At 46.0% G+C, this 19,080-nt stretch overlaps 1 protein-coding gene across 6 annotated transcripts in view; it reads left to right on the forward strand.

The window, feature by feature from the left end:
- gba1 (glucosylceramidase beta 1) overlaps positions 1–18,869 on the forward strand; it is a 33,848-nt gene extending 14,979 nt beyond the window's left edge. For 5 of the 6 annotated variants that reach the window (XM_087985149.1, XM_087985148.1, XM_087985146.1 and 2 more), the window contains 3 exons: positions 6,859–7,022; positions 9,727–9,843; positions 15,147–18,869. In XM_087985149.1, the coding sequence (XP_087841275.1) occupies positions 6,859–7,022; positions 9,727–9,843; positions 15,147–15,252 (387 nt within the window). In that variant the 3' untranslated portion in view covers positions 15,253–18,869. The remainder of the gene's footprint in view (positions 1–6,858; positions 7,023–9,726; positions 9,844–15,146) is intronic. The other variant, XM_087985147.1, reaches the window with a different exon arrangement.
- Positions 18,870–19,080: the final 211 nt, after the last annotated feature.

Consider the following 19,080-nt stretch of genomic DNA (forward strand, 5'->3'; position numbering starts at 1 on the left):
CTTGTAAATAGTGTCCTCGGCAGAAGCTGTTCAGTTAACCTCTACGCCATCAGACAACAGAGATCAAAACTTCACTGGCTTTTCTGTGGTCATCAGCCACAGCTGCAAAGCATGAACATGGAGATAGAAAACCCAGTGAAAGTGGTACTGGTGAAAACTAAGGAGAGAAGCAGACCGGAGAGCTTTCAGCAAGGTTGGGGGGGGGGGGGGTAAGGATCACATTTGAGAAAATGTGATTAAATTGAATAGTGAAGATATGAGACTAGAGAAAATTGGCCATCGGGGCAATGATCAGAGTACGACAGAAAAGGATGGGGCAGAGGCATAGTCAATGGGGAGGTGATGGCCTAGTGATATTATCACTGGACTGTTAATCCAGATACCCAGATAATGTTCTAGGGACCTGCGTTCAAATCCCACCACGGCAGATGGTACAGTTTGAATTCAATAAATATCTTGAATTAAGAATCTAATGATAACCGTGAATTCTTTGCCAATTGTCAGAAAAACCCATCTGGTTCACTCACTTCCTTTAAGGAAGGAAACTGCCATCCTGACCTAGTCTGGCCTACATGTGACTCTAGACCCACAGCAATGTGATTGGCTCTTAACTGCCCTCTGGGCAATAAATACTTCATAGCCATCACATGAATGAATTAAAAAACAGCATCATCAGATGATGCTGTTGATTACAACATTGACAACTCAGGGCTCTGTATTTGAATGGACTCTAGAATCTGGAATAAGACTGATGAATTGAGAACAGTAAATCGAAAAAAAACAAGTGTGATATAGTCACAATTGCAGGAACATCCAATGTCAGAATTGTTAAAGTATAAGGAGGCCATTTGGCCCATTGTATTTGTGGTGCCTCTCTAAGCAAGCATCTTGTAGTGCCATTCACTTGCTTGCTCCCTTTAGGCTCCGGAATTTGTTCATTTCTGATTCTCTTTTGAAAGTGCCTGTTGAACCTGGCTCCTCCAGACACTGGGGTGGTGCATTCCAGACCTTAATGGATCCTAATGTGAATCCAGTCTGTCAATGAGAGAGAATCAAGGCACCTTTCTTTCTCAATGGGAGTTTTGGCCAGTGAAGAACCCCACAATAAACTTTCCGGCCAGTTCGATAAACATCTGTGAATCTAACCATTTTGTGCCACTCAGCCAGTTTTATATCCATGTTGCTCTGGTCCCTTTTATTCAATGAGCTCTAATTTTGCTCACAAGTTCATTTGCAGCATTGCATCAAATGTCTTATATATACCAGATCCACAGCACTGCCTTGATTGACCCTCTCTGTTATCTCTTCAATCAATTCCAGAAAATTAGTTAAATGTGAGTTTCCTTTAGGAATCTGATTGAAGGTAGAGAGAAGATATGGTGTACATGGATTTTAGCAAGGCGTTTGATAAGATTTCCCATTTTAGGCTCATTCAGGAGTAAGGAGGCAAGGGATACAGGGAAATCTGGCTGTCTGGATACTGAATTGGCTGGCCCATTGAAAACAGAGGGTGGTAGTAGATGGAAAGTATTCAGCCTGGAGCTCGGTGACCAGTGGTGTTCCATAGGGATCTGTTCTGGGGCCTCTGCTCTTTGTGATTTTTTTTTATATAAACGACTTGGATGAGAAAGTGCAAGGGTAGGTTAGTAAGTTTGCCGATGACAAGACGCTTGGTGGAGTTGTGGATAGTGTGGAGGACTGTTGTCAATTGCAAAGGACGTTGACAGGATGCAGAGCTGGACTGAGAAATAGCAGATGGTATTCAACCTGGAAGAGTGGAAGATCAAATCTGAATGCAGATTACAGGGTTAAAGACAGGATTCTTGGCAGTGTGGAGGAACAGAGGGATCTTGGGGTCCACGTCCATAGATCCCTCAAAGTTGCCACCCAAGTTGATAGGATTGTAAAAATGCAAATGTCATGTTGGCTTTCATCAGCAGGGGATTGAGTTTGAGCCATGAGGTTATGCCGCAGCTCTATAAAGCCCTGGTCAGACCACCCTTGGAATATTGTGTTCGGTTCTAGTCGCCTCGTTATAGGAATGATGTGGAAGTTTTAGAGAGGGATCAGAGGAGATTGACCAGGATGCTGCCTGGACTTGAGGGCATGTCTTATGAAGAAAGGTTGAGGGAACTAGAGCTTTTCTCATTGGAGTGAAGAAGGGTGAGAGGCAACTTGATAGAGGTGTACAAGATGATGAGGGGCATAGGTAGAGCGAATAGTCCAAGACTTGTTTCCAGGGCTGAAATGGCAATCACAAGAGGCCATAATTTTAAGGTGATTAGAGGAAGGTTTAGGGGAGATGTTAGAGGTAGGTGCTTTGCACAGATAGGACTCTTGAATAGGCACATGGATGATAATAAAATGAAGGGTATGTAGGTTAGGCTGATCTTCGATTTTGATAAAAGGTCAGCACAACATGGTTTCAGTATAAAGGATACAAATGACATCTCAGAAATAATTGTGAATCCTCTGTGATTTAAACAACTAAAAATGTCAGGGAAAGGATACTGAGATGGTCATTTCAACTAAAAGCTAACCAACAATAGACTTCACCCAAAAAAGAAGTGACTGATGAGATTGAGATTAACTTTTCCAGAATCTAGGGAATTTTGCAAGGTCCATTTAGATTGGAAATTAGTGGATATGATTCCTCTATTCAAGAAACTGGAGAGTTAGAAAGCAAGAAATAGCAGGCCAGATAGCTTAACATCTGACATAAGAAAAATTCTAGAATCTATTGTTAGAGATACAGCAGGACATTTTGAAAGTCTCAAAGCAATCAGGGAGAGTAATTTTATGAAGGAGAAATCACATTTGACTTATTTATTGGAGTTCATTTGAGTTCATCGCAGACATTGGTTGATAATGGGAGCCTGTACTTGGATTTGCAGAGTAAATGTTACTGTAACAAGAGCTGGAGGTCTAGGATGTAACATATTAGCATAGGTAAAGGACTGCTTTGCTGAGCAATGAAGGTTTACAATATATCATTATTATTTGGGAGTTGGGGTCTAAAGCAGAGGTAAAAATGCTGCCAACTGGGACTAGATTAATTTAGGGTATCTGGTAGGACTGGGTGAGTAGGACTGAGGGGTATGTTTCCATGCTGTATTGATTAGGGACTGCCAGCACGGATTTGTGAAGGGTAGGTCTTGCCTTACAAGTCTTATTGAATTCTTTGAGGAGGTGACCAAATATGTGGATGAGGGTAGAGCAGTGGATGTAGTATACATGGATTTTAGTAAGGCATTTGATAAGGTTCCCCATGGTAGGCTTATGCGGAAAGTCAGGAGGCATGGGATAGAGGGAAATTTGGCCAGTTGGATAGAAAACTGGCTAACCGGTCGAAGTCAGAGAGTGGTGGTAGATGGTAAATATTCAGCCTGGAGCCCAGTTACAAGTGGAGTTCCGCAGGGATCAGTTCTGGGTCCTCTGCTGTTTGTAATTTTTATTAATGACTTGGAAGAGGGAGTCGAAGGGTGGGTCAGTAAATTTGCAGACGATACGAAGATTGGTGGAGTTGTGGATAGTGAGGAGGGCTGTTGTCGGCTGCAAAGGGACTTAGATATGATGCAGAGTTGGGCTGAGGAGTGGCAGATGGAGTTCAACCCTGTCAAGTGTGAGGTTGTCCATTTTGGAAGGACAAATAAGAATGCAGAATACAGGATTAACGGTAGGGTTCTTAGTAAGATGGAGGCGCAGAGGGATCTTGGGGTCTACGTTCGTAGATCTTTGAAAGTTGCCTCTCAGGTGGATAGAGCTTGTAAGAAGGCCTATGATGTATTAGCGTTCATTAACAGAGGGATTGAATTCAAGAGTCGTGAGGTGATGTTGCAGCTGTACAGGATCTTGGTTAGGCCACATTTGGAGTACTGTGTGCAGTTCTGGTCGCCTCGCTTTAGGAAAGATGTGGAAGCTTTGGAGAGAGTGCAGAGGAGATTCACCAGGATGTTGCCTGGAATGGAGAATAGGTCGTACGAGGATAGGTTGAGAATGCTAGGCCTTTTCTCATTGGAACAGCAAAGGATGAGGGGTGACTTGATAGAGGTTTATAAGATGATCAGAGGAATAGATAGAGTAGACAGTCAGAAACTTTTTCTCCGGGTACAACAGAGTGTTACAAGGGGACATAAAAGGGGACCTTTAAGCTGCAATTGGATGGGTGCTTAAGCTAGGACAAATACTCGGCACAACATCGTGGGCCGAAGGGCCTGTTCTGTGCTGTATTGTTCTATGTTCTATATCTCTATGACTCTGTGGGTTTTATGAAGGTGACTTGTGTTTTTTTTATAATGGTCAGGAACTTTTTTTTAGAAATGTTAAAATAGCATTTCCAAGAAATTGAGTTACTTCGACTAAATGAGCAGACATACTGAGATAATTGCTGAAGGGGAAATCGTGCCTGACAAATCTACTAGAATTATTGAGTAGATATCCCCTTTGCCTTCGAAAATGAAGCAAATTTGTTTGAAGTTTTTGGAATTCTGTTCCCCAGAGATTGGTGGAGGTGGGTCATTGGACACTTTTTTTTTAAAGTAGAGGTAGACAGATTCTTGAACAATTAGGGAGTGTTACAACACTGGGTAAATTCTCCTGCTCACTATAAACCAGCAACACAAAAGAATTATCCCGTGCAGTAATTTGTGGAAAGTATAAGAGGCCAAGAACTATTTAAAGTAAAAATTAGCAACTTTATTTCTTAAAGTATAACAGGGAATAATTAACGAACAACTATTTACAACTCCTTCCTCTAACCTATCATTTATCTTCCCTTCTGTAATACTAGTCTGATAAAACTCCCGATTACGATTTACAAAACATGATTTACGATTTTCTTATCTCCAAACCAGGCAGTTTTCAGTGTTATCTGTATTCCTAACATCTTTTTTTCTTGGGGGTTCTGCTTCACAGGTTGCTGATTGATAAAGTACCTTTAAGAGAGCTATTTTTCAGTCCATCATTTACATGCTGGTAGCTTGGTAGTTCTCCTCTCAACTGTTCAATTTTCCCTGGTCTTATACCCCCAAAGCATCAGATTATATCAGTGGCTTTTAAGATTGTAAATAGACTAAATTCAAATTGGATTGGAGTTTGGTATTTTTTGGGATTGACCTAATTCGAATCTGTTTTAGTCGTTTCCAGGCAACCAGCTATCCTAGCTACCCCAGTAGCTGGACCATATGTTACATTGTATCTTTTTTCAGAACGCTTGGTGCTGTCAGGTAGTCTTTGCTAGTTTTTAACTCTTTTAAAGGTACAGTACAGCATTTCTTCGTAAGAGGGGCTGAAGATGGTTGGGGATAGGTGGAAATATGGAGCTCAGGCACAAAGAGATCAATTGTGATCCTTAGTTTTATCCGTCTGCACCTGGACCTCAATGAAGTTTGGGCACAGTATACTGAATTCTTCTTCTGTGCCATCGCCTCTATGCCCATTTCTTTGAATAGAAGTCCTCTGCTTCTCCCACAGATCTCTGCTCCTCAGATGCTGCCTGAACTGCTGTGCTTTTCCAGCACCACTCTAATGCAGAATCTGGTTTTGGAATCTGGAATTGGAAAAGTTTATCCATTTTCACTTGCAGTTTCCACCCTGCTTTCATCTTCACCTAGACCATCTCTGATTTGCTTCTTTTCCATCACCGATATCTCTGTTTTCATTTCTGGGGAAAAGCTGGCTGCCAATGTTCACAATGTAACCACCGACTCCCACTGTACTTTGTACATCCTCACAATATGCTTCCTGTGAAGACTCTATTTCAAGCTCCTAGTTTCTCCATCTCTGTTGGATCTGTTCCAATGAGGCCAGTTTCTCCAAGGGAGCCTCCAAAAGCTCCACCTTTTTCCTTGAACAAGGATTCCCCGTCAGCATAGTTGATCAGGCTCTCAGTCATGTCTGACTAATCTCCCATACTTCAGCCGTCCCACAACAGCGATCGTGTCTCTCTGATCCTTACGTATCACCCCACCAGTCTTCACAGCTAAAGGATCATTAACTGCCATATCTGCCACTTCCAGTGGGATGCCACCACCAGACTAATATCCCCCTTCCCTCCCTTGTCAGTCTTCCACAAGGACTGTTGCCTCTGGAACACCTTGGTCCACTCCTCTTACACTCCCAACATCTTCCCATACTGTCTATGTAACTTTTAAGATGCAATATCTACCTGCTTACTTCCTCTCTACTCATTATCCAAGGTCCAGATGAAGCAGTGATTTACCTGCACTTCACTCAATCTAGTCTACTATATTCACTGCTCACAATGTGGTCTGCTCTACACTGGGAAAAGAAACGCAGGCTGGGTGACTGTTTTCCGCAGAATGTGATCCTGAGCTTGCTGATGCCTGTCACCTCAACACACCACTGTATTCCCTGTCCAAATTCTCTGTTATGGTCTTGCTGCAGTGTTCCAGAGCGGGAGTGCAAGCTCATGTTCCGCTTGAGAACCCTGCAATCTTCCTAGGACTCCATACTGAGTTCAATAATTTTGGGGCTTGAGTACCTTCTCCTATGTCCTTACTCATTCCCCACACCAGGCCTTGTCATCACATGGGCTGCTGTCACAAACAACCCATTCTCAGTCATGAATGGTCCCCACTACCAGAGATTGATTCTTCCAGGTTGACCCCTCTGTTTCTTTGTCTGTCCAACTTATTTTATTTCTTTGTCTCTGGGCTCCATCTTCACCTATCATTTACTCTTCCCCTTTTCAGATAAACCTATTGGACTATAACTTGGTTTTGTGTGATTTTTGACCCTGTTGGGTATAAACGAGGCTTGAAACACAAATAGCCTTTCTCTGCTCCTTATATTGTTATTGAGTGTTCATCTTTGTGTTGTTTCTACCACATGTTGCAGAATCTGAATAATTATGTAACTGGTTGGACAGACTGGAACATTGCATTGAATTTGCAAGGTGGCCCGAACTGGGTGAAAAACTTTGCTGACAGTCCAGTCATAGTGAACAGTCATCAGGACACCTTCTACAAACAACCTATGTTCTACCACATGGCCCACTTCAGGTAGAAGCCATTTATCTGACTCATGGTGTAATTCTGCAGGGCCTGGTGTTTGCACAAGTGCATTTGTTGTACAAGTTAACACTTCTTAAAGGGAGTTAATGTTTGAGCTGTAGTGTGATGTCTCACTATCTCTGGCTGTAGTATCAGTTAATGGGAGCCTCCCACTGTCTCCTCCCAGAGGCACACTTACCTTCTCTATCTCTTCTTGGTCATAATTAGAACAGTACAGGCCCTTCGGCGCTCGATGTTCTGCTGACCTTTGATCAAACTAACCTACATACCCTTCATTTTACTACCATCCATGTGCCTATTCAAGAGTCGCTTAAATGTCCCTAATATATCTGACTCTCCTACCACCATTGGCAGTGCATTCCACACACCTACCACTCTGTGTAAATAATCTACTTCTGACATTTCCCTTAAGCCTTCCGACAATCACCTTGCAATTATGCCCTGGTTTAGCCATTTCTGCCCTGGGATCAAGTCTCTGACTATTCACTCTATCTATGCCTCTCATCATCTTGTACACCTCTATCAAGTTGCCTCTCACCCTGCTTCAGTCCAATGAGAAAAACCTTAGCCCACTCAACCTTTTTTCATAAAACATGCCCTCCAGTCCAGGCAGCATCCTGGTAAATCTCCTTTGCACCCTCTCTTCCACATCTTTCCTATAGTGAGGCAACCAGAATTGAACACAATATTCCAAGTGTGGTCTAACCAGGGCTTTATAGAGCTGCAGCATAACCTCTCAGCTCTTAAACTCAATCCCCCTACTAATGAAAGCCAACACACCATACTCCTAAGCAACCCTGTCAACTTGGATGGCAACTTTGAGGTATCTATGGACGTGGACTCCCAGATTCCACTTCTAAGAATCCTGCCTTTATCCCTGTAATCTGCATTCAAATTCCACCTTCCAAAATGAATCACTTCACACTTTTCCAGGTTGAACTCGATCTGCCACTTGTCAGCCCAGCTCTGCATCCTGTTAATGTTCCCGTTGCAACCTACAACAGTCCTCTGTACAGTCCACCACTCCACCAACCTTTGTGTCATCAGCAAACTTAGTAACCCACCCTTCCACTTCCTCATCCAAGTCACTTATAAAAATCACAAGTTAAAAGTGGAGAGTCAAAAAGTGTGGTGCTGGAAAAGCACAGCAGGTTAGGCAGCATCTGAGTCAACATTTTGGGCATAAGCCCTTCATTGGGACTGCGGGGAGGCCTAAGGAGTCTGAAAGATAATAGGAGGGAGTTAGGGTTGCCGTTGGGGGTGGGGGGGAGGAAGTGGGGGGTGGCAGGGAAGATGGTTAAAAAAAAGACGTGATAGGTGGATGCACTTGCGGGGGGGGGGGGTAATGATGATAGGTCAGAATGGATAGGTGGGAAGGAAGATGGACATGAACAAGTTCAAGAGAGCAGTGCCAAGTTGGAGGGTTGGATCTGGGATAAGGTGGGAGGAGGGGAGATGAGGAAATTGGTGAAATCGATGTTGATCCCTTGTGGTTGCAGGGTCCCATGGTGGAAGATGAGGCATCCTTTCTCCAGGTGTTGGTTGGTTGGCTAGGATTTGGCAGGGGATATTTGGTTTGTAGGTTAATTTGATCTTAGAGTAGAATAAAAGGTCAGCACAACATCAAGGGCCAAAGAATCTGTACTGTACTGTTGTGTATTCTTAAAGGGGCAACCCCTTATTCTGAGACTCTCCCACAAAGGGAGCATAATAAATAAAACCAGGTAAATATTCCTGTTAATGAAATTCCAATACGGTCCAGTGTCATAAGCCTTTGTTTATATCGAGAATACATTCCATTTGCAATCATCAATCCAAATTGATGGTGAGGAGGAAGGTTACAGGGCAATATAAACATGTTGGACCCCTGGGCAGATTAGAGGCTGATAGAATTTAACCCGATTAATTGTGAGCACTTTGAAGAAGTAACAAGACATGAGAGTATTCCATGAATAGCAGGACACTAGGAAGTTAAGAGGAACAGAGAGTTCTTGGGGCTTATGTCCATATATCCCTGAAGGTGGCAAGATGGGTTAATATTAACTAGGAGAAAGTGAGGACTGCAGATGCTGGAGATCAGAGCTGAAAAATGTGTTGCTGGAAAAGCGCAGCAGGTCAGGCAGCATCCAAGGAGCAGGAGAATCAACGTTTCGGGCACGCTTGCCTTTATCAGGAGTGGCATAGCTTGTGGAAACAAGGAGGTTATCTTGGAGCTGTACCTAACTTTGGTGAGGCCACAGCTGGAGTACTGTGTGCTGCTCTGGTCATCATGCTGTAGAAAGGATTTGATTGTACTGGAGGGGGATGCGGAGGTGATTCTCCAGAATGTTCCCTGAGATGGAGCCTTTCAACATTGGTGAGAGGGCGCGTAAGTTTGAGTTGTTTTCTTTGGAGCAGAGAAGGCGAACAGGGGACCTGATTGAGTGGATAAGATTGATGGGCTGGGCATGGTTGATCGAGAGCAGTCATTCCCCAGAGAGAGAGAGATAGATCAAAGTGTTTGTATCATTCAGTCTTCACGATGACAGAGGTAGGTCTTGCGAGAACATAGCTACCACCTGCCTGAAATGGGGAATAAAGAAAGTTATTAAATGGAGAGCAAAGAAAGTTCTTTTCCTGCCTTACAGTAAAGTGGGCCTGTGTTGAGCTTCAGGTGGCCTTCACTCTGATGCACATGTTCTTTTCTCTGCAGTAAATTTGTTCCTGAGGGTTCTCGACGAGTCGGCCTTGATCCCAATGCTGTTACTGAGCTGGAATCTGTGGCTTTTCTCCGCCCAGATGGATGTGCAGTCGTCAATGTCCTGAACTGGTGAGAAGCAGCTGTCACAATTTAAACACTCCATTTGTTCTCAGAGTTAGTACAACACAGGAAGAGGCCAGTCTGCTCATCATATTTGCACTTGTAAACACGGCTCTAATTATATGAATCTAATTTTCCAGTCCTTGGCCCAGAGCCCTGGAGATTTTGGCAGCACGAGTGAATATTTAAAAATGCTTTGAGTTTGTCTGACTCACCCTTCTGACAGCCAGAGAGTTCCAGACATTTGCAGTCCTCTTGAGTGAAAATATTTCTTAATGATCAGGGAGAAGGGAAGGCCGATCAGGGATAGTGGAGGGAACTTGTGCGTGGAGCCTAAGCAGATAGGGGAAGCCCACAATGAGTTTTTTGCTTCAGTTTTCAACAAAGGGACCTTGTTGTGAATGAAAACTTTGAGGAGCTGGGATACAGGCTTGACCAGATAAAGATTGATGAAGTTGATGTGCTGGAAATTTTGGAAAACATTAAGATTGATAAGTCCCCAGGGCCAGACCAGATTTATCATAGGCTGCTCTGGGAAGCAAGAAAGGAGGTTGCTAAACCACTGCCAAGGATATTTGCTTCCTCACTCTCCACAGGAGTCGAACCGGAGGATTGGAAGGAGGCGAATGTTGTTCCTCTTTTCAAGAAGGATAATAGGGAAATCCTTGGCAATTACAGACCAGTCAGTCTTATGTCTGTGGTCAGCAAAGCTTTGGAAAGAATTCTCAGGAATAGGATTTATCACTATTTGGCAAAGCATAGTGTGATTAAAGGCAGTCAGCATGGCTTTGTGAGGGGCAGGTCATGCCTCTCAAATCTTATTTAGTTCTTTGAGGAGGTGTCAAGACAGGTTGACGAAGGTCGAGCAGTGGATGTGGTGTATATGGACTTCAGCAAGGCATTTGATAAGGTTCCCCATGGTAGGCTCATTCATAAAGTCAGGAAGTATGGGATACAGGGAGATTTGGCTGTCTGGATTCCGAATTGGCTGGCTGACAGAAGGCAGAGAGTGGTTATAGATGGAAAGTATTCTGCCTGGAGGTCATGTTGAGTGGGGGTCCCGCAGGGCTCTGTTCTTGGGCCTCTGCTCTTTGTAGTTTTTATAAATGACTTGGATGAGGAGATTATGGGGTGGGTTAGTAAATTTGCAGATGACACAAAGGTTAGAGGTGCAGTCGATAGTATAGAGGGCTACTGCAGGCTGCAGCGTGACATAGACAGAATGCAGAGCTGGGCTGAGAAATGGCAGATGGGGTTTAACCTGGATAAATGCAAAGTGATGCATTTTGGAAGGTCGAACTCGAATGCTGAATATAGGATTAAAGACAGGATTCTTGGCAGTGTGGAGGAACAGAGGGATCTGGGTGTGCAAGTACATAGCTCCCTCAAAGTTACCACCCAGGTGGATAGGGTTGTTAAGAAAGCATATGGTGTTTTAGCTATCGTTAACAAGGGGATCGAGTTTAAGAGCCTCAAGGTTTTGCTGCAGCTCTACAAGACCCTGATGTGACCACACGTGGAATATTGTGTCCAGTTCTGGTCGCCCTATTATAGGAAAGACACAGAGGCTTTGGAGACGGTGCAAAGAAGGTTTACCAGGATGCTGCCTGGACTAGAGGGCTTGCCTTACGAAGAAAGGTTGAATATGCTCTGACTTCTCTCTCTGGAGAGGAGGAGGAAGAAAGGAGACCTGATCGTGGTATACAAGATGAGTGGAATAGATCGAGTCAATAGCCAGAGACTTTTTCGCAGGGCAGGATTGACCGGTACGAGGAGTCATAGTTTGAAGATATTAGGAGGAAGGTATCAAGGAGACATCAGAGGTAGGTTCTTTATGCAGAGAGTTGTGAATGCGTGGAATGCGTTGCCAGCGGTGGTGGTGGATGCAGAGTCATTGGGGACATTTCAGCAACTGCTGGACATGCACATGGATAGCAGTGAATTGAGGGGTGTGTAGGTTAAGCGATTATATTTTACATTAGATTAAACAGGTTTGTGGATTTTGGGCAGGAGGTAGAAGCGGGAGGTGCGGGGTTGTGGGACTATGAGGTTGGAGGCGGTGGATGGGAGATCCCCCGAGGTGATGAGGTTATGGACGGTCTGGGAGATGATGGTTTGGTGGTGGGGGGTGGGGTCATGGTCAAGGGGGCAGTAGGAGGAGGTATCTGCGAGCTGGCGTTTGGCCTCAGCGGTGTAGAGGTTGGTGCGCCAAACTACTACCGCGCCTCCCTTGTCTGCTGGTTTGATAGTGAGGTTGGGGTTGCAACGGAGGGAGTGGAGGGCTGCGCGTTCCGAAGGTGAGAGGTTGGAGTGGGTGAGAGGGGTGGGGGAGTTCAGGTGGCGGTTATTATCGCGGCGGCAGTTGGATATGAACAGGTCGAGGGCAGGTAGGAGGCCAGCACGGGGTGTCCAGGTGGATGGGGTGTGTTGGAGGCGGGAGAAGGGGTCGTCAGAGGGTGGGCGGGAGTCTTGGTTAAAGAAATAGGCGCGGAGGCGAAGGCGGCGGAAGAATTGTTCAATGTCACGCCGCGTGTTGAATTCATCAATCCGGGAGCGTAGGGGAATGAAGGTGAGGCCTCTGCTGAGGACTGATCTTTCATCCTCAGAGAGGGGTAGGTCTGGAGGGATAGTGAAAACACGGCAGGGATGGGAGCTAGGACCTGGTGTGGGGCTGGAGCTGGGTGTGGGGGCGGGGTTAGGTCTGGGGGCGGGGACGCGCAGCCCTCCACTCCCTCCGTTGCAACCCCAACCTCACTATCAAACCAGCAGACAAGGGAGGCGCGGTAGTAGTTTGGCGCACCGACCTCTACACCGCTGAGGCCAAATGCCAGCTCGCAGATACCTCCTCCTACTGCCCCCTTGACCATGACCCCACCCCCCACCACCAAACCATCATCTCCCAGACCGTCCATAACCTCATCACCTCAGGGGACCTCCCATCCACCGCCTCCAACCTCATAGTCCCACAACCCCGCACCGCCCGTTTCTACCTCCTGCCCAAAATCCACAAACCTGACTGCCCCGGACGACCCATCGTCTCCGCCTGCTCCTGCCCCACCGAACTCATCTCCGCCTACCTTGACACCGTCCTGTCCCCCTTAGTCCAAGAACTCCCCACCTACGTTCGGGACACCACCCACGCCCTCCACCTGCTCCATGATTTTCGCTTCCCCGGTCCCCAACGCCTTATTTTCACCATGGACATCCAGTCCCTGTACACCTCCATCCCCCATCACGAAGGACTCAAAGCCCTCCGCTTCTTCCTTTCCCGCCGTACCGACCAGTACCCTTCCACTGACACCCTCCTTCGACTGACTGAACTGGTCCTCACCCTGAACAACTTCTCTTTCCAATCCTCCCACTTCCTCCAAACGAAAGGAGTAGCCATGGGCACCCGCATGGGCCCCAGCTATGCCTGCCTCTTCGTAGGATATGTGGAACAATCCATCTTCCGCAACTACACTGGCCCCACCCCCCACCTTTTCCTCCGCTACATCGATGACTATATCGGCGCCGCCTCGTGCTCCCACGAGGAGGTGGAACAGTTCATCCACTTCACCAACACCTTCCACCCCGACCTCAAATTCACCTGGACAGTCTCAGATTCCTCCCTCCCCTTCCTCGACCTTTCTATTTCCATCTCAGGCGACCGGATCAACACTGACATCTACTACAAACCGACCGACTCCCACAGCTACCTGGACTACACCTCCTCCCATCCTGCCCCCTGCAAAAACGCCATCCCATTCTCCCAATTCCTTCGACTCCGCCGCATCTGCTCCCAGGAGGACCAGTTCCAAAAACGCACATCCCAGATGGCCTCCTTCTTCAAGGACCGCAATTTCCCCCCCGACGTGATCGACGATGCCCTCCACCGCATCTCTTCCACTTCCCGATCCTCCGCCCTTGAACCCCGCCCCTCCAACCGCCACCAGGACAGAACCCCACTGGTCCTCACCTACCACCCCACTAACCTCCATGTACAGCGCATCATCCGCCGTCATTTCCGCCACCTCCAAACGGACCCCACCACCAAGGATATATTTCCCTCCCCTCCCCTATCAGCATTCCGTAAAGACCACTCCCTCCGTGACTCCCTCGTCAGATCCACACCCCCCACCAACCCAACCTCCACTCCCGGCACCTTCCCCTGCAACCGCAGGAGGTGCAAGACTTGCGCCCACACCTCCCCTCTCACCTCCCTCCAAGGCCCCAAAGGAAACTTCCATATCCGCCACAGATTCACCTGTACCTCCACACATATCATCTATTGCATCCTCTGTACCCGATGTGGCCTCCTCTATATTGGGGAGACAGGCCGCCTACTTGCGGAGCGTTTCAGAGAACACCTCTGGGACACCCGGACCAACCAACCCAACCACCCTGTAGCTCAACATTTCAATTCCCCCTCCCACTCCACCAAGGATATGCAGGTCTTTGGACTCCTCCATCGTCAGACCACAGCGAAACGACGGTTGGAGGAAGAACGCCTCATCTTCCGGCTAGGAACCCTCCAACCACAAGGGATGAACTCGGATTTCACCAGTTTCCTCATTTCCCCTCCCCCCAGCCTGTCTCAGTCAAATCCATCAAATTCAGCACCGCCTCCCTAACCTGCAATCTTCTTCCCGACCTCTCCGCCCCCACCCCAATCTGTCCTATCACCCTCACCTTGACCTTTTTCCACCTATCACATTTCCGACGCCCCTCCCCCAAGTCCCTCCTCCCTATCTTTTATCTTAGTCTGCTGGACAAACTTTCCTCATTCCTGAAGAAGGGCTAATGCCCGAAACGTCGATTCTCCTGTTCCCTAGATGCTGCCTGACCTGCTGCGCTTCTCCAGCAACACATTTCCATTTCTGATCTCCAGCATCTGCAGACATCATTTTCTCCCCTTGTGCTGAGCTCAGGGTGGGGGATCATTACAGATTTAAGAGTAACTAGCTAAAGCTTTGAAGAAGTAGTTAATGGGAGAAGGGGGTTATTTTTCTAACTTTGAGACTTAGTCGTTCAGGCAGCACTAGGCAGTCCTGTACATGAACAAATGATTGCCTTTACCCAAAGTGTCCAGTAAAGATAGAGTGAGCCAATGATAAGACACAGGGACAGCCAAGTAGCAGACACAGCTGACTAGTTCCTTTTGATTTTGTGTGTACCTGTCCAGGAGCTGACACACAAGACAGCTGGGTTAATTGGCTCATAGTCATAGAGATGTACAGCACGGAAACAGACCCTTCAGTCCAACTGCTCACTTTCCCAATGAGATCAGAATGTCAGAGTTGATTGAATTATTTGCCTTTTACCTTTTTCAGGAGCCTGAAGGATATCGATTTTGTGATCTGGGATCCAGAGCATGGCTTTATTAAAGCACATTCACCTGCACAATCTATCCAGTCTTATTTATGGAAATGGCAATAAATCTTGTTTCACAAACAGTCAAAGTAAAGTCATCCCTGATGTGCAGAATCCTTATGTAAACAAAGCTGTTAATTACATGAATACTGATTATTGTATGCTTTGGTACATCCTTCTCAACTGGATTCCCCTTCCTCAGCTTGCATCAAACATACATTACTCCATTGACAATCAATGAGAAACGTTGGTACTCTTTGTTTTAACAGCAGGAGGAGACCATCCAAGCCCTCAAGTCTACCCTGCCATTGAATAAGATAATGGCTGAACTGATTATGGTCCTGACTCTACCTTGATACTTGCCCCTGATCCTCTTTGATTAGAAAGCAGTCATTAGTCGCACCAGACCAGAGAGGGATGACTGGTTGTGATCCAACCTGAGGATCACCACATTTTGGGCAAGGGGAGAGGTTGAGAACGAGAATCCTGCGTGGTAACCTCAGCCAGTGCATATTGAATTGAACTCACATTGTTGGTGTAACTCTGCACTGCCAATCAGCTGTCCATCCAACTGAGGTAGCTGTTACTCATCTGTACAATTTCCAACAGCTTTGCCCGGACCTCTTTCAAGGAGAGAGATTCTACTGAGTGCAAAATGTCTTCATTTCCATCTCAAATGGGTGTTCCCTAGGTTTAGTTTCTCCCATGAGGGTAAATGTCTTCTCCGCATTCAGCTTGTCTCGTCCCCTCCGTATCTTCAATACTGCAGGAAGATGTTAACATTGCAAAGAAAATGTGTCCACGTTGATGTGGCTGTGTAGGTTTTCATGAGACACAGTTTAAACAATGATTCAACAGGTTTTTTTGGGACGCTAACCTGCGGTGAATTTGGGTTAATTATCACTTTATTAAAGATGGTGATCACAAAGCATGTTGTTTGCATCAGATGTTTCAATGACTAACATCATCTGAGGTAACTAGATTGCTGTACAGACTACAGAAATCTCATTAAAGAACTGCAGCTATTCACTCGTACTTGACTGTGTGGACATAAGCCATAAATTTAGGGTGTAGGTTTGCTCGCTGAGCTGTAGGTTTGATATCCAGACGTTTCGTTACCTTGCTAGGTAACATCATCAGTGGCGACTTCTAAGTGAAGCAAAGCTGTTGTCTCCTGCTTTCTATTTATATCTTTCTCCTGGATGGGGTTTCTGGGGTTTGTGGTGATGTCATTTCCTGTTCGTTTTCTGAGGGGTTGATAGATGGCATCTAGATCTATGTGTTTGTTTATGGCGTTGTGGTTGGAGTGCCAGGCCTCTAGGAATTCTCTGGCATGCCTTTGCTTAGCCTGTCCCAGGATAGATGTGTTGTCCAAGGATAGATGTGTTGTCCCAGTCGAAATGGTGGCTTTTTTCATCCGTGTGTAGGGCTACGAGGGAATAAGTATTCAAGAAGAACGGATACTCAAAAAATTCCTCAAGAACAAAACCACGACAAGCAGACCAAACACAGTCAGAAACCCTAACCACCTTACCATACATCAAAGAAGTTTCAGAAATGACAGCCAGACTACTGAGACCCCTCGGAATCCCAGTAGCACACAAACCCACTGACACTCTCCAAACAAAAACTAACAAACTTAAAAGACCCAGTACATCCCATGGGCAAAACCAACATCATCTACAAAATTCCTTGCAAGGACTGCCACAAACACTACGTAGGACAAACAGGAAGAAAGTTAGCCATCAGGATACACTAACACCAGCTAGCCACAAAAAGACACGACCGTCTCTCCCTCGTAGCCACTCTTTGGAGGGTCAGTGTGGAATTGTTGGGCTGAAGGGCCTGTTGTTCCCCAACAGGAAACTCTGAATGAATCAGGACATACAGATTGTGATAATAACCAGGTGTGAGGCCTTCAGATCAGGAGACCCACTCAAATATAAGGAATCCAAGTATGACCTTCACAGAGCCATTAAGACAGCCAAGGACCAATACCGATCCAAACTAGAGATCCAGACAGACACTCGGTGACTACGGCAAGGCCTGAATGACATCACAGGTTCTAAAAGGAGACAGTGCAAGATAGCAGACGATGACATATCCCTCCCAGATTGTCTCCACGCCTTCTATACTCGTTTTGAGCAGAATTTCAGCAGAGAGGGGAACACCTATTCCAAGTCCTGATGGACCTATCCCAACAGTCACTGCATCAGAGGTCAGATCAGTTTTCCTTCATGTGAATCCAAGGAAAGCAATGGGACTAGGTGGAATACTAGGCCATGTGCTCAGAGCATGCACAGATCAACTAGCAGAGGTCTTCTGGGATATCTTCAACCTCTCCCTGCAGCAGGCCACTTTTTCCCTGTTTCAAGAGGGCCAACATCATCCCTATGCCTAAGAAGGCTCATGCAGCATGTCTCAATGACTACTGCCCAGTGGCCCTAACTTAGGTGGTCATGGCATTAATCAATTCCAGCCTCCCCACTAGTCTTGACCCACTCCACCAACAGATCCATGTCAGATGCCATATCACTTGCCCTCCACTCCTCCCTCGAACATCTTGACACCAAGAACAGCTATGTAAGAATCCTACTCATTGACTACAGTTCAGCCTTCAACATTATTATCCCCTCGAGACTGATTACTAAACTTAGTGATCTCAGACTAAGCCCCACTCTGCAACTGGATCCTCAGTTTCCTGACCCATAGGCCACAATCAGTGAAGATTGGGGACAATATTTCATCCTCACTAACACTCAACACTGGAGCTCCCCAGAGGTGTGTACTCAGCTCCCTACTGTACTCCCTGTATACCCATGACTATGTCGCCAAATACCAGAATAATGCCATTTACAAGTTCGCTGATGACACCACAGTCGGTCGAATCTCAGATGGCGACGAAACAGACTCCAGACAGGAGGTGGAAGACCTGGAAAAATGGCGCACTGTGAACAACCTAGTTCTCAATGCCAGCAAAACCAAGGAACTCATTATTGACTTTTGGTGGGATGTTACTCATGCCCCTCTACACATTAACAGCACAGAGGTGGAACGAGAGAGAGTGTCAAGCTCCTGGGAGTGGTCATCTACAACAAGCTTTCTTGGACTCTTCATGTGGATACAGTGGTCACAAAGGCCCAACAATGTCTCTTCTTCCTCAGGCAGCTGAGGAAATTTGGCATAATGGCAAATACCCTTGCCAACTTTTATAGGTATGCTATCGAGAGCATTCTGTCTGGATGTATCACTACCTGGCATGGTAACTATACCATTCAAGATCGGAGAGTGGTAAACTTGGCCCGGACAATCACAAAGGCCAAGCTCCCATCTATAGAATCCATTAACCAGGCCCGCTGTCGAGGAAAGGCCGCCAGCATTCTCAAAGATCCATCCCACTCTGGCAATGTTTTTCTACAACCTCTACCATCAGGGAGAAGGTACAGAAGCCTGAACACACACACCAGCCGGTTTCACCACAGTTTCTACCCTACTGTTGTTAGAATACTGAATGCATGCTCAACTCTTAACATTTGCCTATACCTGTGTTTTAGTTTTTGCAGCTGTTTACCTGTATTTTACTCTCTATGCTAATTAACCATGTGATCTGCCTGTATTGCTCACAAGACAAATCTTTTCACTGTGCCTCGGTACATGTGACAATAAATTAAATTCAATTCAACTTCCACATTGTAGGGATTCAATGACCAAGCAATATCTTACATCAGTAGGATGGAATGATGTTTCAAAAGTTCCTCAAATGAAATCACGTGACTAAATTTAAAAACCAAATAGGAGCAATCACATTACTAGGAATTTGGATGTGTAAGAGTTTACACAGTTCCAGCATAACTTAATGTTGGTTAGGCCACAACTATTGTTTGTAGTTCTGGA

The sequence above is a fragment of the Chiloscyllium plagiosum genome, unplaced genomic scaffold (assembly GCF_037043375.1).
Source record: "Chiloscyllium plagiosum isolate Xiang-an unplaced genomic scaffold, Cpla_swu_hap1 HiC_scaffold_50, whole genome shotgun sequence".
NCBI classification, from domain to species: domain Eukaryota; kingdom Metazoa; phylum Chordata; class Chondrichthyes; order Orectolobiformes; family Hemiscylliidae; genus Chiloscyllium; species Chiloscyllium plagiosum.